At 52.4% G+C, this 19,645-nt stretch overlaps 1 protein-coding gene and 1 long non-coding RNA gene across 4 annotated transcripts in view; both read left to right on the plus strand.

Annotated features, from left to right (window-relative positions):
- Positions 1-1,397: 1,397 nt before the first annotated feature.
- On the plus strand, positions 1,398-4,846 carry LOC127303708 (uncharacterized). Of its 3 annotated transcripts, XR_011745186.1 has the most exons (4): positions 1,399-1,585; positions 3,774-3,904; positions 4,268-4,526; positions 4,624-4,846. It is a non-coding gene; the product is annotated as an uncharacterized lncRNA (long non-coding RNA). The 3 variants fall into 3 exon arrangements; XR_011745185.1 differs by having other exon boundaries at positions 1,398-1,585; positions 3,771-3,904; positions 4,268-4,846; XR_011745184.1 differs by having other exon boundaries at positions 1,401-1,585; positions 4,268-4,846.
- A 3,177-nt stretch (positions 4,847-8,023) lies between these two features.
- The window catches only part of LOC127303709 (coatomer subunit beta'-1-like), a 31,930-nt gene continuing 20,308 nt past the window's right edge, over positions 8,024-19,645 (plus strand). The window contains exons 1-4 of the mRNA XM_071820128.1: positions 8,024-8,152; positions 8,294-8,314; positions 8,394-8,458; positions 9,128-9,182. Coding sequence (XP_071676229.1) covers positions 8,048-8,152; positions 8,294-8,314; positions 8,394-8,458; positions 9,128-9,182 — 246 coding nt within the window. The 5' untranslated portion in view covers positions 8,024-8,047. The remainder of the gene's footprint in view (positions 8,153-8,293; positions 8,315-8,393; positions 8,459-9,127; positions 9,183-19,645) is intronic.

The following is a 19,645-nucleotide window of genomic DNA, read 5'->3' on the forward strand; positions in this document are numbered from 1 at the left end:
CAGAAAAGAAAACTAACAAACAAAAGTCCCGCTACAGTATCCCAGACCTACCAATGGCAATACATCCACCACCAAGACAACACCTGAAATACAGACTCTCCAAAAGCAAGGCCTTCAAGAAGGGAACGGTGCACCAGTGCCGTCGTTGCCCGACCAAAGATCTTAAGTTTTCACCCTGAAGATAGTTCCCGCTCTCAAAACAATGCCTCCAACAAGGTCATTGCCAGGCACAACCAGTTAAGTCCAGATCTTGGATTTTCACCCTGAAAGGTAGGACTCTGAACTTCACATGTGTTGCCGCCCCTACTTTCATACCACTGCTGCGGAGCCTGGAACACCAAGCAAGTCGCTCAACATCGCGGAGACTTGAACCTCCCTTAGCTAGTCCTCCAATTCGGCCTTCATGATATTCCTTCTTTTGACTTCACCATAGACCAAAAAATCACTTGATGTCAACACAGAATAGAGCTTCACACCGATCCCTCCAGAACGAAATGGTCGGAATAAAAGCATGGGTGCGCGCGACTGAATACCACCCGATCCAGCAAACTCCAGGCAAAAGATGCACTATACCATTCGCCGGCGGAGCTTTCCGAAACTCATCACTCCAGCCAGATCAAGGCAGACTGGCCTCCGGCAGGTCTTCATCTTCGCATGAGAGAAGCCCGAGGAACGCCACCATTATTGCTAGACCAGCAGCCTCCACGCCGCCAGTCACTCCTGCCGGGTCACCAGAGAAGAATAAGGCGGCATGGAGCACCGACGATGGCTTGGCCGAAGCCATGGATCATGCGTCGATTGGGGCCAAGAGGACCCAAATCATGCATAGATCGCCGCCAACGCCGAACCGCCGCCGAGGGCGAAGGCCACCACGCTCCACCAACTCCTCCATGACGATCGGCGAAGTGCATCAGGCCACGGCCATCGCAGCCGTGCCGCCCGATGTCTTCATCCTGCGCCTCACCGCCTCCCATGAAGCGCCGCCGCGGAGCCTTCTCCACCCCATCATCCTTCGATGGGAGGGGCGCCGCCACTGCCACCGGAGACGGCAGCAGCAGCGGCCTGAGGGGCAGGGGATGAGGGGCCGCTGGGGGCTTGAGGATGGGGGCCTCCGCCATCGCCCGGGAGGGGGGCGGCAGGGGAGCGTAGGGTTTCGGGGGAGGGGGGCTCCCCGGCATGAGGAGCTGACCTATTCAATCTGGACTCTCACAGTTGACAAATTTGTGATTGGCTATTTCATCTGCAAGATTGCAGAGAGTACATGTCTAAAGAAAGCGTCCGTACAACATCAAGTGGCACGGTGGCAACTCAGTAGCTGAAAGGAACTCCTAACCTAACCCTTACTGCTGGATTGATTGGAACACGCCCAAGTACGCTGTACAGGGAGTATAATGCGCAGAACGCAGTGCAAATAAACTTTGTTCTAGTCAACTATGTGTTAATTAATCCGGTTTTGCAACTCAACAACTGGCCGTGTCACAAGGCTGGATTCCTTATTAGCCCAAGACAGAGATAGTGCGTGCTCATTCTGTTCCCAAGGGCGTTGACGAACCATTGCTTCTTGCTGCAGCCCTAGCCTCTTCAGGTTCGCTCTCTTGCCATCGATCAATTTTCTTTCATCCTACCAGATTCTTTCTAGTAGTTTCTCAAGCAAATACGGAGTTTTTTTCAAGATTTCTGAGGGAACCAAACTGTCTCCGACGAGTTGTTAGATCTGGCCTTTGATTAGTAGCGTAGGTGTATGTGACTACCTCACTAAAAATCAGAGTCAACTCCCGGGTCGCCTCAGAGGCGACTCCGGAGGCCTCCCCGGCCGCCACCACCAGAGCTCCTCGATCTGCCGTCCTGTCCACCCTGCCGCTGCCGGATGAGGCTGCCCATCGGCGGACGGCGGTGGTGGGTGCCCCAGTAATCTTTTTTCTCCTTTTTTCTTGGTCTTAGAGTTCATCTTCCAGTCTTTCTCGCGTCATCACCGATCTGGCCCCCGCTGTCTGTCCCCGATGTGAATGCATCCGGCTGTCCCTGAGGATGTTGCTGATCTGTGCGCTACTATCGTCCGCCGCTGGCCGGTCAGAGCGGCAAAATCGCAAGTCATGGTGGCGGCGGCCACATGGGCGGCCGGACGGAGCGTGTATGTATTGGCTGGATCTTGTACGCATCTTGTACGTACCAGCCGCATGCACACACCAGCTGGCTCTTTGTTGGTCATGATCTGATGCACGTACACGGATCTACACATGTACGAGGCATCAGCCATTGGCCTGGATATAGGATCTAGCCTGGCTGCACAACCGTCCGAGGCTGCCGCCAATCTGTCCTTCTTGGGGCTGGTGGCTCCTCCAGATTGTTGGGTTATGCCTGAGGTACGATGCTCGTCCACTGGATGATGAATTGCAGGGCTTCAAACCTTGGTTCCCGTCGACAGTGTTTACCGATCATGATGCCGATTCTTCTTCATCTAGCCGGAGTGATGAGTTCTGGAAGGCTCCACCGGCGAATGTAACAGTGAAATGTTTGGAGTTTGCTGGGTCGGATGGTATTCGGTCGTGCGCACCCATGCTTTTATTAGGACCGTTTGGTTCTATAGGGAGCGGCGCGAAGCTCTATTATGTGTTGCCATCAGATGACATTCTGGTACATGGTGAAATCAGAAGCGGAGAATATCATGAAGGCCGGATTGAAAAACTAGCAATGGAGGTACTAGTCTCTGTGTTGTTGAGGGGCTTGCTTGGTGTTCTGGATGTCGCAACAACACTATGTAAGTGGGGGCAGCAGCACAGGAGAAGTTCAGAGTCTTACCTCTCAGGGTGAAAGTCCAAGGTCTGGCCTTAATTGGTTATGTCTGGCAATGGCCTTGTTGAAGACATTGTTTTCAGAGCGGAGACTATATTCAGGGTGAAAACCTAAGATCTTCGACGACGGTGCTTGTGCACCGTTCCCTTCTTGGAGGCTTCGCCTTTGGAGAGACTGAAGTTCAGGTGTTGTCTTGGTGGTGGTTGTATTGTTGCTGGTAGTGCTAGAATACCGTAGCGGGTCTTTTCTTTTCTTAGTTTTTTTTCTTTTGGCTGTGTGCATCCGTACTACCATTAATGTGTTGCGTTGTTGCAGAGGCTGGGTGTAATTGGTATCTCTCGATATTAATGTGACTACCTCAAAGTCTCTCGTTTTGCTTCTGGATGCCTTTGCATGGTTGCCTCCATCCCTGTACTTTTTTTTTTTACGGAACCTCGTCAAGAGGGCGGGGAGCTCCCGTAATGCATTATAGGAAGAGGGAAAATGGTCTAGTTAATAAGTGAAACCGGACCTGAAAACCATACAACACACCGTTAATTAAAGGAAACCGGCGAAAACCACACCCACATAAAGAGAGCTTCTACTATAGTGCATAAAGAGAGCTTTTACCGTCCAGCGTATAACAAAGGAAATTGGGCATTACAAACATGCACTTATACTGTATTTTCCGCATTGAATTATAATTTGGTCTAACAATCAGGTAAGCTCTTTTTTTCAAAATGGAGGCACAATTAGGTAAGCTATGAACAACTAATACCGTATTCTTCCTGCTCAACTTTCACCGATCTAGTGCCTCCACCCTGCTGAGATTAAACGATACATGTTCAAAAATAGGGGTAAAATGATTGAGATTAAACGATATCACGATACCCCTCCGGGGATTTACACTGTTTTGAGATTTGGGGGTCTATGGAAGCACAAGCCAAAATTTAAACTTTTATTTTCAGCTAATATCTTCCTTTTTTATTTTCTACAAGAAGATTAAGGTAGTAACATGGATACCGCACCCGTCGCGCCAAAGCCTATGGCGCTTCATTTATTAGAAGAAATTACAAATGGTTTCTCCCGGGAACGGAAACTTGGTGGTGGCACGTATGGAGATGTTTACCTGGTACGATTTAAGTTCACTACTACTATTCTTAATGGCACCTGGCATTTTTTTTTTGAACTGGGAACAGCCCCGAAGGATCTAGGTGCTTCTCATTGATAACAACGGTGTAGTATAAATTACAAAAAGGTCCACAACTGATAAGGCTATTACAAACTGGACCTCAACATAAGCATTACACCTTTCATACTTGGTCTCCTCCTTCTGAACATTTTATGTCACATATAAAACAAAAAACTTACAGCACAAGAGGATATTGGTTGGTGCATATTCAAGCATGATTATATATGTAGCATTGTCTGCTATGTATAGTTGGCATATGCTGCAAAATTAGTAAACTGACAATGCATGTGACATGTTCTATAGGGTAAGCATAAAGATGGAGAAAATATTGCTGTGAAGGTGCTTAAAGACGGTCTGGACCTTGATGATGTGCAATTTGAGAAGGAGTATCACAACCTTGCAAGTCTTCACCACAAAAATGTTGTCCGGTTAGTTGGATATTGCCACGAAACTAAGAAAGAATGTCTACCGTACAATGGAAGGATGGTTTTTGCTGATAAGACTAAGAGGATACTTTGCTTCGATTATATGCACAATGGAAGCCTTGACAGTTTTATTTATGGTATGATGTGTGGTGCTTTACTTGTACTGCTAGGAGGTAGTAAGTTAAGAAATAATTTAACATATACTTTGAGGTTGATCTTTGTTTATTGTTGCAGATGAATTTAATGCCCGTAATTGGTGTACACGCTATGCGATAATTAAGGGGATATGCGAGGGCTTGGAATACCTTCATGAGAAATTAAAACCTCCTCTATACCATTTAGATTTAAAACCAGCCAATATATTGTTGGATGATAACATGTCTCCAAAACTCGCAGATTTCGGCTTATCAAGGCTGTTCTTAGAAGAAAGAACAAAAAAGACAAAAAATGATATAGGAACAATGTAATCCAATATTTTCATCTAAATCAAGACTATCTGTGCGATAGAGGTCACATTGTCGGAACAGTATCACATATTAACATATATGATTTCTCTTGCAGTGGGTACGTACCACCAGAGTACATAGATGCGGGTTTGATCTCCATTAAGTTTGATATATTCAGTTTGGGTGTCATGATTATAAAAATAATGACCGGACAAGATGGCTACTTTAGAAGTGCTGAAATGTCTTCCGAACAATTCGTTGAGCTCGTAAGACAAAGTACTACCTTTTATCGATATTTATATTTCACATTTCTGAAATATATGTTGTTTTAAATTTTTAGGTACATGTAGACTGGATGAATAGGCTACAAGCGACCCTAATTAACGCATATTCTATACAAATAAGGAGATGCATTGAAATAGCTTTAAGCTGTGTCAAAGCTAATCGAGACCAAAGACCAAGTATTGGGGTAATCGTCAATACTCTTACTAAGACAGAAGCTTTGATCCAGATTCCTGACGCATTAAGAAATGACTCGGCCTCATCGATTAACCAGGTGCAACCTCCGATGATATGATTTATCTTTGTTTGATATCGGATAAAGGTATACTTGAGTTAGTAGAGTGTATAGTCACCAAACTAAATTAAATTTTTTTCTATCGGTTTACGTCCTGTGAGTTATGTGTGCAACTCCATCATAACATTACCATTTTTATGCTCTTATTACAAAATTACTACCATTTAATCACTTCTTTACAAAACCGTGACCACAGTTGTACTAGTCATGTTAAGCACATAGTAGGCGTATGTTTCTTATAGTCATGTATCTCAGAGCATCTCCAGCTGCGTCCCCCAAAGCGTCCCTCAAACCGCGCCGGATTGAGCGTTTGGAGAACGTGTTTTGTTCATGTCGTCTTTGGGTGACGTCGCTCCCCAGCCGCGTCCCCCAAACGCCTCCCTCAAATATTTAAAATATACTTTTTTTGACATTTTTATTTCAATTTTCACAAACTAATACATAATTGGGAACGTGGTTTACATGAAGACACAGTTTGGAACATGGTTTTCCACAAACTAATACATAGTTTGAACCGTCGTGGACACAAATATAAAATTTTGCAAAGAAACTAAACCTAACTAGGCCGTGCATCGAAGGTTTCCTGTGTTCGCTGCTAAGAAAGAACACTCGAGGGCACACCCAGTAACCTAAACTGGAAAATCCAGCGGGAGGATGGTGCCCTTGTTGGTTCTACCGATGAGGCGAACATCCAGAAACTTCCGTGCACGTGTTCGCTGCGAAGAAACAACACTCAGTCGTCCTCCTCGTCGGTGTTGTCGCCGTGGTAGTCCCGGCGGCAGCGCGTCTCGTCGAAGACCTTGACGCTCATATCCCTGTCGCCGAAGTAGGAGAACGGGATGATGAAGCCGGCTTCGAGGCTGTGGTACCGCACGAACTTCTCCCAGCCGATGTTGAGGTACATCTTGTCGCGAGCGTCGTAGATCACGTCGACGATCCACCGGTAGTAGCCGCACGCAGCCTCCCGCAGATGCATCGTGCGCGGGTGGTCGCGACGTAGTCGGCGAAGGAGTCCGGCAGCCTCTGGATGCCACGCGGGTCGCCCTTGAGGACGAGGACGAACTCGAACAGCACGTCCGGCTCCAGGTCCATCTCCGACGATGAAGCCGACGGCGTGGGAGGCGACGTCGAGCGTTCAGCTCTGTCGCGGCCACGACCACGACCACGGCCGCGAGGTCGGCCTCCGCCTCTACCAGACATAGCGTCGAGTCTTGTTGAGATGGTGGCGGCTAGGGTTTGGGAGAGAGGCGCTAGGGTTTGTGTGTGAGAGGGACGATGAGAGGCGGCCCTTTTATAGGCCGGAGGGAGGCGGAGGAGCGGTGGCGCTCATTAACGCCGGCACGCAGAGCTAGGCGCGACGGGACGCGTCGCTGCGGGAACTGCACCGTCGCTGCGCGCCAATAACTTCCATCGCGAGGTAGGCGACGGTTAGGTTAAAATTTATTGTGCCACTGACGAGTCGGCCCCGCCACTCTCCGCCTCGCTTTTCGGTGTGTCCGGCGTCCCCGGTGCGTCCCCTGTGGGACGGGGACGGGCTCGGGGCGCCGGACACCGTATCGGGGCGCGCCGGACAAAAACGGGCTTTGAGGACGCGGCTGGAACGGTTTTTGTGTCCGGCGCGCCTCAAATCCCTTTGGAGGACGCTTTGGGGGACACGACTGGAGATGCTCTCAGTTGGCACGGTTCCAAACTTCCAATCCCACCTACTCCTTACTTTACCTCTGTTTGGAATTATAAGGCCGGCACACATAACTAGGTCATTGATTTGACAAACATAACATGAATTATATAAAACAAAAATTATATCTTTATAAAATAGAACATCTAAAATTTCTAATAATATGTATTTTAAAATACATAACTTATCTTACGTTGGTTAAATTTCCGATTTAGGAACACGCGCCGGCCTTATAATCCCAACCAGGGGGAGTACAAATATAACACACAAGTCTGTTTAGATAATTGTAAAGTAGTATGCCATTTCATTCCAAAGTGGTGGAAGCATCATCCGATAGTTAAAAATGGCAGCTTGATGTACGAAGGTCGAAATAATTTACTAGTAATGTTTCAGGAAAAAACTGTAAAATCTGCGTATACAATAAATCTGTTATACACGTCTGTACAGAATAACTTTGTATATACATATATGTTTGTTCTTGTGTCTGAGTGTTACGTTAATTAACAGCTAATTTGGATTATGCTTGAATAGCTGTGCCCTTGCATTACCACCGATAATGAGATGGTGGATCTCGTGGGAAAAAAAAAGATCTCTTATCCACTCCGCATAACTGACAATAGAGATGGGGTGCACGAAGAAATAATAATGACCGAGTCGACCTCTGAGGTCCGTTTTGTGCTTTAGGCAAACTACCTAAGTTGGCATGCTATAAGTCAATAGTAGATGCATCAAGGTATTATCTGATATATATCCTGTATGGTTTGATCTTTTGTTTTACTCACTGGTACGGGGTGTTCATTATCCAGCAGCTGGTCAGACCGACAATCAAGGTGATACAGATTTATTTCTCCCTTATATACATATGTGTTTGTTCTTGTGTGTGAGTGTTACGTTAATTAACAACTAATTGGGATTTTTCTTGTATAGCTGTGCCCTTGCATTACCACCGATAATGAGATGCTGGATCTCCTGGAAAAAAAGATGATCTCTTATCCACTGCGCATAACTAACAATAGAGGTGGGGTGCACGAAGCAATAATATCGACCGCGTCGACCTCAGAGGTCCGTTGTGTGTTTTAGGCAAACTAACTAAGTTGGCATGCTATTCTTCAATTGTACATGCATCACGATATTGTCTGATATATCCTGCATGGTTTGATCTTTTGTTTTACTCACTGGTATGGGGTGTTCATTATCCGGCAGGCTGTCAGACCGAGAATCAAGGTGATACAGATTTCGTTCTCGCTTCCGTTATCTTGCTCGTCACTCGTGTGTGTTACAGTACACCACATGGTTTGTTCAGATCATACGCCATGAGGACGGCTTCAGCGGGGCGTCGATAATAGATGCACATTCAACAGAGCCTTGGTAAGTTGATGATTATACAAATATTTATTTTACTATTTCCATAGCATCTAAGCAAACATTGCAACACGACATTTCTATAGTACTAGTACATTTAACATATGAATCACGTCTACAACAGTTAATTTTGAGATAATATATAGTTAGATCTCTTAGCTTTTAGGTATTTATGGAATGAGGTGTAAAATCGTGCAAACCAGCTGTAGAAAAATGAAGTCGGAGCCGGTTATAAAAAAAAAAATCAGCAAATATGACCAGCTCGCAATCCTAGAAAATAGCCTACAGCTGGCATACCTATTTTGGCTACCGCTGGCGTAGCTAAATATAAAGCTGAACAAACCATGTATACTTTGAGTATGTGTTCTAAATATTTGAAAGGAATTCCTAGACAAAATTCTCAAAGGCTGAAATTTTCTATGTCCAAAACAATCACCTTTATAAAACCCATGGCGATGAACTATTATGTATGCTGCAACAACCTTTTAGAATTCTATTATGAGATTTTTTAATATTTTTCTTAAATTTAACATACAAGGAATGATTATTTTTTCAAGTTTATGTGTTATACTAGTTGCTCAGAGAAAGTAATTCTTGATATGTAGTTATATAGTTATACAACGTAGTGGTAAATGTCCAAATGGGTAAATTGTGGAATGCTTATGTGTCACACAGGATATTGGTAGTTCATATCGATGGTGAAGTCTCTATTTGGAATGCTCAAAACCAGGTATGTAATATCATCCTGCTATCTTAACAAAGAGATTCTATAACTTCTATACTTCATTAAAAAATACATAAAATAAATATCGAACCGTACTAACGGTCTATGCGAAAAATTGTCATTATTACCTAACTTGAGTTTCCGAGGTTGGTGGCGGTATGGGATGCGCCCTCCACCTCTAGACCGGGTTTGATCCTTACCACTAGGTGCTACGTGAAATGTATCGTGTGGAGTAGTTTCGAGAACCAACTTGTGGTTGGGTGGTTAGGAGGGTACTGACACCCTCAGCTCACCAGAGTTCAAATCCTGGATTTGACACTTTGGTGTCTCATAAAGGCGGAATATTCTTCAGTGTGGGAGGCGACGTTTCCGTCGACAGCGAGCCACTTGTGGTGACTTCGTCAATCTCAAGACCCGCCAAATCAGATCTTCGACGCAGTCTCTCGAAGGTGCTCATAGGGTAGGATGTGCGTACGTGTGTTCATAGGGGTGAGTGTGTATGTGTTATGACCGGTATTGGTTATGTTAGGAGGGGGCCCAACCATGGGCCCAACTAGGGGCTTAGCCCATTATCAGTTTAGGTCGGTTTAGGGTTTAGCTCTTTATATATCAGATGTAACGATGCAAACGATCAAGCAATAATCGGATTCATTGTTGCCGACTCCCTGAGGAGTCGGTCTCCCAAAACCCAGCCGCCGCCTTCCTCTCTCCCGCGCGCACGACGGCGCCCAGCCGCCGGCGTCCGCCGCCTCGTCCACACGCCTCTCCCTCCTTCCCCTACAAACTACGCCCTAGGCCCGGTAGAGCTGTTGGTTCTACCAATTTGGTATCAGCTAGCTCGGCTGCGATCATGTCTTCTCCGCCGCCCACCACCACGTCGTACGCGCCGCCGCCCGTTCCTTCGGCCACCGCCACCACGGCGGATTCTCCAGCGGCCGCCGCGACGGCGGGCTCCGCCGCGCCGGCGTCCGTCATCTACACGCCCGAGCAGCTCAGCGGGGTCGTCAACGACCTCGTCACCGCGGTTCAAGGCATCCGCCTCTACTTGATCGGTTCCCAGGGGCCCCGACGCCGCCGCAGCCGGCCATCTTCTCCGTGCCGGCACCCGCACCAGGGGTTTCGCCCTTCACGGGCGTACCGCTGCAGCCTCCGCCGGCGCCGGCCCAGCCCTGGCCGCAGTGGCCACCGTCCGCCCCCGCCAGCCCAAGCACCGCAGCAACGGGGGGCGTCCCCATCCACCACATCCGCTTTCCCCCGTCGCCGTCTCCGCTACCGGCGTGGCTCACCGCGTCGTCGACTCAGCCGGTCTACACCACCGCTTCCGAGCCGCCGATGCCCTCCCTCCCGGGCACCGCCCCTGGGGGGTATGCACGCCCCTATGAGGCGCGCCCCGACGCGCACGGCCCCGGCGGGGTAACCCAGCCACCGCCCCGCTACACCAAGGTCGACTTCGCCACCTACGATGGGTCGGAGGACCCCCTGAACTGGCTTAGCCAGTGCGAGCAGTTCTTCCGCGGGCAGCGCACCCTGGCATCGGATCGCACCTGGCTTGCCTCCTATCATCTCCGGGGCGCCGCCCAGACGTGGTACTACTCCCTCGAGCAAGACGAGGGCGGCATGCCTCCCTGGGACCGTTTTCGGGAGCTCTGCCTCCTTCGCTTCGGTCCGCCGATCCGTGGGAGCCGCCTCGCGGAGCTGGGGCGCCTCCCCTTCACGTCCACGGTGCAGGACTTCGCCGATCGCTTTCAGGCACTCGCCTGCCACGCGCCGGGTGTCACGGGGCAACAGCGCGCGGACCTCTTCGTCGGCGGACTCCCGGATCACATACGGGTGGACGTGGAACTCCAGGCCCCCGCGACCTGCAGACGGCGATGCACTACGCTCGGGCGTACGAGCGTCGAGCCCAGGCGCTGCCCCTTCTCCCCCGAGTCGCGGGGCCCGGCCACCCGCCCGCCCCCCGCCGGCCGCAGCGCCGGCCACGCGGCCAGCACCGGCCGCCCCAGCAGCGATGCAGCGTACCTTTCGGCGCCTCACCCCGGCGGAGCAGTTGGAGCGCCATCGCCTCGGCCTGTGCTTTAACTGCGACGAGCCCTACGCGCCGGGTCACGTCTGCCCGCGCCTCTTCTACTTGGAGACGGTCGACGACGGCGACGCGGACACAGGCGTCGACACAGCGACGGACACCGCCCTCGACGCCGCACCAGCCACGGCGTGCGTGGTCTCGCTCCATGCGTTGGCAGGCATCCGCAACGAGCAGACGATGCTCCTGCCAGTGACGATCCACGGCGAGCAACTGGTGGCCCTCCTCGACACCGGCTCCACACATAACTTCCTGCCGGAGGCCACCATGCGTCGTTTGGGCCTCCAGCCGACGGGAGGCAGTCACCTCCGCGTCACCGTGGCCAACGGCGACCGCCTTCGCTGCCATGGCGTGGCGCAGCAGGTGCCGCTCTCCATCGGCAACGAGCACTTCACCATCGCGTGCGCCGGCATCGACTTGGGCTGTTTCGACTTCATCCTCGGCGTGGACTTCTTGCGGCCCCTCGGTCCCATACTGTGGGACTTCGCCGCCTTGACGATGACTTTCTGGCGCCAGGGCCGCCGCGTCTGTTGGACGGGCATTGGGGGCGCCGCCCCGGCGCCGCAGCTCCAGCTCACCACGGCCGACATCGACTCCGAGCCTGGGCCTCCTCCTCCGCCGCCGCCTGGACCGCCGCGGCGTCCTCGTTCGCCTGGGCCGCCGCCTGGATCGCCGCCACGTCGGCGACGAAGTGGGCCCTGTCCCTAGCCGCCGCCACCGCTTCGTCCCTGGCGGCGATGGCGGCCTCTAGCTCGCGGTTCTCCTGCTCGACCCACGCGGGAGAAGGGCCCCTATGCTGGAGCGAGTCCAGGTCGGAGCACATGAACCCCCGAGCCATGGCCATCGCATAGCTGTGGGCTTCCTCCTCCGCCACCCAAGCCTGACGACGCTGGGCGTCCCCAGCCAGGGACTCGAAGGACGCGAGCAGAACCCGCTGGTCGCCGGCGCACTCGAAGCGCATGGGCACGGGGGGTCATCGTCCGCGATGTCGTGGATGACGGCGTCGGCTGGAGGGGCCGCGATGGCCGCCCGCGCCTCCGCGAGCTCGACCCTGGCGTCGGCGAGCTCGGCCATGGCGTTGGCGATCTCCGCCCTGGTCGCCGCGAGGCGCCCTTCCGCGCGCTCTGCCGCCTCCGCCTCCAGGTCCAGCTGCTGGGCCTAGACGCCGGCAGCGGCTACCTCCTCCTCCTCCTCCTCCGGGTGGAGCTGGCGGCACATGTGAACAACGTGCTCCCAACTCATGTGGTCGGCCATGGATGGATGGTAGGGTGGAGCTTGAGGTGTGCCCGTCGCCCCCGCCGGTGTCCACCATATATAGCCCTGCGGGGCGGGAAACGTCCTGCGCGCCAACATCGTTTCCCGCGCGCGTGAAACGCCGACGAAACTTGCCAATGTATTGGGCACGCGTGGGAACGATCGTCGTCGCGCAGGAACAGTTAATCGCCGGCGGCAGTCCTCGACGGGACGTAAAACGCCATTAGCGAGTTTGACGCTGTCCCCAATTAAAAAATCGTCCGCACCGCTGGAGGTACCCCAGACGCAAATTGTCACTCTAAATCACATCGCGTCCGCAGGCCGACGCAAACGGACATTTTGGACGTTCGAAATGCATCGCCCGCTGGAGATGCCATAAATTGGTATTCCATCATTGTCCAGCGATTTGGGCGTTGTCTATTCGTGAGAAGAGCAATAAATCGTGTGCAGGTCCTGGCATGCATTTAACTCTAACAATGGTCACCTGACGCAGAGAGCAATAACTCAAAGCAATAATTCGCTTGCTGCCACATCGTCGTCAAGGGCGTCATCGCCGCGTGCACCCAGCTAGATCAATGATTGCTCGTGTGTTTAGGGTATCTCAACGGACGCTCAGCGACCGTTTGTGTCCGCCTTGATCGAAAATGCGTCTGACACCCTCTCCAGCGGTGCGACGTAAAGTGACCGGGCCGTCCGTAGAGACGCAAACATGCCACAAATACTGTGGACGTTGCGCGGACGCGCAAAGTGTCCGCTCGCGTCTCCACCGGGCCCGCCTGGCAGCGAGTCTGCATCGAGGGTATCGCTTCGGCGGCCATCGCTTCCGCGGCCAGCGCTTCCACGTCTGCGCCGCAGCCTTTGCCATCAATGGCGTGGCTGCCTGTTCTGCTCGCGCCCATAGCGGGCGGCGGCTGGGCTTCTGCGCCGCCTTCAATGGCATCGTATCCCGCGCGCGGCCGCCCTTAAAAGATCACCGGCCGCGTTCCTCCTTCGCCCACACCTCCACTCGCACCACCACCGCCGCAGCGCCATGGGGCAGAAGAACGACTTCGAGGCCTCCGGCAGCTGCAGCAAGAGGGTGCCGCTCCCCGTCACGTTGGGGAGGCTAATGCACGGCAAATGGTTGTCGTGCGAGGCCTGGTCCGACGTGCAACTGCCTGGCAGCTGGCGGCTTAGTTGTCGGGTGCCGATCCGGCGTACGCCATCGACTCCGACAGTTGGCGTACGTATCTATCGACCGAGACGGATAAGAGAAGAAGGGCAGGGTTCATGGGCGACAGGGATTTTCCCTTCGGGGCTGCACCGCCGACTCGTCCACGAAGACAGGAGGCGCCGACGCGCGCGCAGTACAACGACGACAACGACCGCGACGACCACGTCGACGATGCCTACACCGCCTACGATGACGAGGACGACTACATCGAGGCGTTCGCGTACCATAACGAGGATGTGAAGGACGACAGCGACGACTACGTCGCGGCCGTCTTCCACGAATGGCAGTAGGCCGTGGCGGAGGGCCGCAATTTCGAGTTCCCGGAGAACATGACAGACGACGAGATGGCGAAGCTCGGCGTCCTCGTCTCCGAGAATGACGCACCTGTGCAGCTGCCGCTGCCCCGCTACGCCACCGGCGTCATGCCGTCGGGCCTGTCGGAGGAAGAAGCCCTTCGACAGGCACTACATGACTCGGAGGAGCCACAACCGCCGCCGTACAACCCCTGGGCGCCTCCTCCACAGCCGAAGCCCTGGGCGCCTCCTCCACCGCCGCCACGGCCGTATCCCTGGGCGCCTCCACCGCCGCCACAGCCGCAGCCCTGGGCGCTTCCACCGCCACCACAACCGCAGCCCTGGGCGTCTCCACCTCCAGCACCGCCGGCGCGCCCGGCGTAAGCTCCCCCGGATGGCAACTGGCCGTGGGCGATACCTGAGCTCATCGTGCTCGACAGCGACGAGGAGCAGCAGTAGGCGTTAGGTTTTTTTTTCATGTTTTAACTATGTAAATTATGTTTCATGTTAAAAAAAATGATTCGGCCAAAAAATGCGTCGTGTCGCTGGAGCCACCCCCGACGCAAACGGACGCGCATTCGATTTCGACCATTTCGTCCGACGCAAACGCGCGCGAACGCTAAAATGTGTCGCGCCGTTGGAGATACCCTTAGGATTAATGTCCTGCGTATCGGACAAACAGAAAGAAAAGTAAGCGCGTATTGATTAGAGCCTATATTACATACTAATCTTGCAGCACCCATCCTCCTCGAAATAGGCTTTCGCCCCGCTTTATAAATAAAGCCACACACGGCCAAACCGATACAAGGTAGTGAGGGAGACCTCTTACAAAGCAGATCAAAGATACAAACAGAGAAACACAAGGGAGAAGCCACACCCTCCAAGGTACAATCGACCCTACTAACTAAAGATGCACCCCGCCTTCTTGTGAAACCACCGGACATCGTTGTCTCGTACCCACCAAGTTGTTTGCTGGGGAGGGCCGCCTGCCCTCCCGCTCCGGGCCGTGGAGCGCCGATCCTGCCCGCAGACAACAAGTACCAGGAGCTAAGGCCTCAATGTCACGTGTATAAGATAGGAAGCCGCCAAGTCCACCCTACGCCGGGATCGAAGCACCGAGAGAGGATCTGAGCATGCCCACCGATGACAACGAGAACCGCCCACGGGAACCCAAGCTCCACAACGACGCCCCCAAGAGGGTGACGACACAAGGTGCCGCCGCCGCCGACGAAGATGTCAACCTCGCGCGTAGGCGTGTCCCAAACGTCCGGGTCGGGCGCATCGCCCCTTATTTTGGATATCCTCTCGAAGGCTAAAATGAAACCTAAAGATAAGTAAGCTTGGAAGAATTGAAGATTGGGTGGTTACACTTCTTCAAAACATTAAACATCATGCCTTAGCCCAGCTTGAAATTAATAAAGCCACGGCTGGCATATACAAGATGCTAACAGTTCAGCTAATAGGCAATGCACACAAAGCAAGAAAATACATCAAGAAACACCGCCTGAGACGAAGCCTTCATCCATCCTCGCCCTCATAGCCTTGAAGAAGAAGTTGTGGAGTAGACACGTCTGAGAAAGGCCCTGTCTTTGTCAAATCTCGACAGCACAATAGTGGCAGTGAACTCCGCCTTTACCTTCAAAAAAGGCCCCTGCCTCTCCGCCTTGGATCGAAAGGCGTCGAACCATTGGAAGGTAGAACAGCTCACCCTAGAGCATGCAGGAAGAACTGACCAAAAGGGGCTGCCAGGAGAAGAACATCGAACAGGATCAAAACTGCACACGAGCTGTCCACGCACATCTTCATCCTCAGCACCGAACACTCATCAAGAAGCAAGCTTTAGGGCGAAGCCGCCAAAAGAATACACGGCCAAGAAAATGGCACCAGAACCACCGTTGAAGGTCGCAGCCGACCATGGTAGAACCCCGCCACCACTGAACGCCGCCACCAGGTGCCCACGAATAGCCGTTCACCTCCCACCACTACTAGGAAAAGGCTTATAGCCGCACTCCTTACCGCCGGCGAGTTTGATTTGAAGATGCCGGCGGTAAGTCCTTCCAGGGTGGCCTAACCCTACCGCCGGCGAGGTTGAAAGGAAAATGCCATGGGTACATGTGTTACCGCCGGCGAGTTTGATTTGAAGATGCCGGCGATATAATGGGCCGCGGGGCGAGTTTCGGCCTGGTCCTACCGCCGGCGAATTCACCCCAATTGTGAAAGGGATAGCGGGCCTTAATGCTGGCGAAATCAATTCGCATACGCCGGGGCAAAACGGAATCTCGTGCTACCGAAAAAGTCTTCGTTCCCCCACCATCGATCAGGACCTCTCTCGATCCACTTTCTCTCTCCCCGCCCACTTCTTCGGCTCGACCCCGCACCCCCAAATCACACCGCCGCGCACCAACCCTACCCTAGAGTCGCTCGCCTTCTCTTGATCCTCCCCTGGCGGCTACGCTGCCCCACCTCCGGCCGCCATGGATGGACCTCCGCCCCTCCGCGTTCAAGCCCGGGGCAGACTCCAGGAGCTCCTGCGTCCGGTGACCTCCCCGCCCACCAACACCTCGCGGACGGCGCGTGCATCCACCGCCTCCATCTTCATCACGAGCGTCGATGCGGACGACGGCCTGCTCTCCTCCGCCCTTCTCACTGGCTCTCCCTCCCGCCGCTATGCCGCACCTGGTGCCGCCGCGCGTCGAGGTACTGGGTGAGGGCGAACCTACACGGGCTGGACTCCGCCAGGGCTGAGCCTCCGTCTCGACCCTCGAGAGCCTCCTACCGCACCTCCTACTCCGCCATGGTTGCTCCTACCACAACCTGCTTTGGGTGGTGGCCGCCGGAGCCGCGGCGGCCGACGGCCTCGACCGCGCATCCTACCGCCTGCCTGCGCCCTTCTTCTCACTCTACGACAATCACGGCGGCAAGGGGGTGAGGGCCGGTGCGGCAAAGGGTGGCGACACGGAGCTCCGACGGACGGCGGAGCAAGACGCGTGCGACTTGATTGCGTTTTTGTTTTCTTTTTAGGGTGTTCTCTGCAAATTTCCCGGCTAGATGTAATATTTTTTTACTACTATGTATACATAATAATCATGACGTAGACAGCGCTGCAGCCTGCGGGCATCTGCAGCTTTTTTTATTTTCAACGCTAAAACATACCCCTGGCGAAATGGTAGAAGTGCCAGTGGTAGAGAGGGGTTACCCCCGGCGGTTACGAAAATGCCAGCGGTAAGTGCTTACCACCGGCGAGGTTATCGCCGGCGAATCCGAAAGCGCCGGTGGTAACCCTTTTCAGTTCGCCGGCGGTAAGCCTTTCCCTAGTAGTGCACCGTCCCAAGACGACGCCTCCAAGGAGGACACGAAGTCAGAACGCCGCCGCCGCCCAATCCAGGGGATTTAGGTTTTCACCCGGGAGGAGGGAGGAATGGGATAGGGTTGGACCTCAGGATCACCTCCAAGGAGTGCGCCCGGAGCGCCCTTGACGCCGTGGCCGCTTCCGACGGCCAAAGGTTTCCGCCAGCCAAAGCCCCAACCCCGCACACCGTGACTAGACACCAGATCCGGTGAGGCCAGATCCGGAGGCATCGGGATTAGAACAGCACAAGCACGGGCCACCGTCTTCAGATCTGACCGGAGGCCACGGGGCAGCCACCGCACCACGACCTCACCACACCCTCTCCTCGCCGCCCCTGCAGCCAAGAAGAGGAACCACCAGCATCAGTGCGCGCCTCCAGCCGCCGGAATGGCGCCGCCCTCCCCAAGCGAGGCCGCCGCCCCAGATGCTCGAGCTCTCCGCGAGGACCGCGAAGCAGCGAGATCCCGGCCGCCACCTTCCTTGGCGGCCGCGCGCGGTTTTCCGGGCGGCCACCTCCAGCGACGGCGAGGAGGAGGGAGGGGGAGGGGAGGGCTAGGAGGTCTAGGTTTGGGGTCCTCCGGTGTCGCCCCAAGCGAGAGCGACACGGGAGGAAGAGTCGGGCTGGTCCTTCTTCAAAACATTCCACATGCTACTGATCATGTCGCCGCTAATGTTTTGAAGATCGCGTTACGTTCTCTGTGGAGTTGCGGGTATGCGGAGTCGCGCGAACTGAATTGTATGCGCAGCATGTATCACAGATTAAGATTTGACCATGTTCGACACAACAACGGTGAAAGGAGAATCTATGCGCACGTGCATCGCCGTTTCCAAGTTGGAGAGGCAGAGTGTGCATTTAGGATCATGCGGCCAACCCTTGGTCGTGAACTGGTCGGGAGTGTCGATGAAAATTTTGGACATTGGCTCGACATAGTTCATCTAGATTTTCATTGCCTCGAACTTTGGGAAGAACACATGAACTGGGCGTGGTACGCTGATGTCGTGGTGTAGACACCGTTTTCGGTCCATAGGCAGCGAGTAGTGTACTGAGGGTGCTCCATCCAGGTCTCATGCATAATGGTGGCCAAGTATAGGAATTCTGCCAGCTGTGAAGGGTCAATAACCTCGCAACGGGTAGAATCCAAAATTCATTGAGTGGCTCCGTAAGGACAAACCATAGTCCTTTAATACCGGTTCCAAAGGGCCTTTAGTACCGATTTTGAAACGGTAGTGTACTGAGGGTGCTCCATCTAGGTCTCATGCATAATGGTGGCCAAGTATAGGAATTCTGCCAGCTGTGAATGGTCAATAACCTCGCAACGGTAGAATCCAAAATTCATTGAGTGGCTCCATAAGGACAAACCACACTAGTAGAGAAACCCCCTTTAGTACCGGTTCCAAAGGGTCTTTAGTACCGGTTTTGGAACGGTACTAAAGATCCGGTACTAAAGCCTCTCACCTTTAGTACCTGTTCGAACAGGTACTAAAGGTGCCTCCACGTGGGCACGGAGGAGCCCGCGGGGCTGGAGACCTTTGGTACCGGTTCGTAACACGAACCGGTACTAAAGGCTATTTCGTTTAAAAAAATTATCCATTTTTTTCTAATTATTTTCCACTCCCTTTTTTTATTTGTTTTCAGAATTTCTAATATTTCCGTTAGTCTCTAACTACACTTAATCTTTAGTCAAATTACTTACCCGTGGTCAAACTTCTCGGTTGGTCACCCATCCTCACACTACTCCAACACTAGCACGCTTAACTTCCGAGTTCCTTTCCGTCTCACTTCCAAGTGCTTCGCACACATGTTGTTGATAGTAGTATCATATCAATCCTATTAACATGTTGGTCGATGTCACACTTTTTTATTATTTGTATTGCCAATAATTCTTTTAATAAACAAATGTAATTATGTAATAATAATGTTCAATAAATAAATAAAATTAACTTTTTTAATTTGTATTTTTTAAATTATTTTTTAAATTTGTAATATTTTTTTGCCAAACCTCGAAAATTTGAAAATCTTATAATTTGCTAAAAGTAATAGTAATATTCTGCGATTCAAAAAATCTTATAATTATTAATTTTAATTTTTAAAAAATTAAAAATATATATAATTCTAAATTTTTGAAAAAAACTAAAATCTTCCTGCTTTCATATTTTCATTTGGAATTTTGAGAATCTAAAATTTGGCTAAGCGGCTAACTTTTTCCCACGATGATTTTGATATATTATACGTTTTTTCCGACGTCGTATGCAAAAGTTAATGTGGTTTTACAATTTTTC

The sequence above is a fragment of the Lolium perenne genome, chromosome 5 (genome assembly GCF_019359855.2).
Source record: "Lolium perenne isolate Kyuss_39 chromosome 5, Kyuss_2.0, whole genome shotgun sequence".
In the NCBI taxonomy this organism is placed as follows: Eukaryota; Viridiplantae; Streptophyta; class Magnoliopsida; order Poales; family Poaceae; genus Lolium; species Lolium perenne.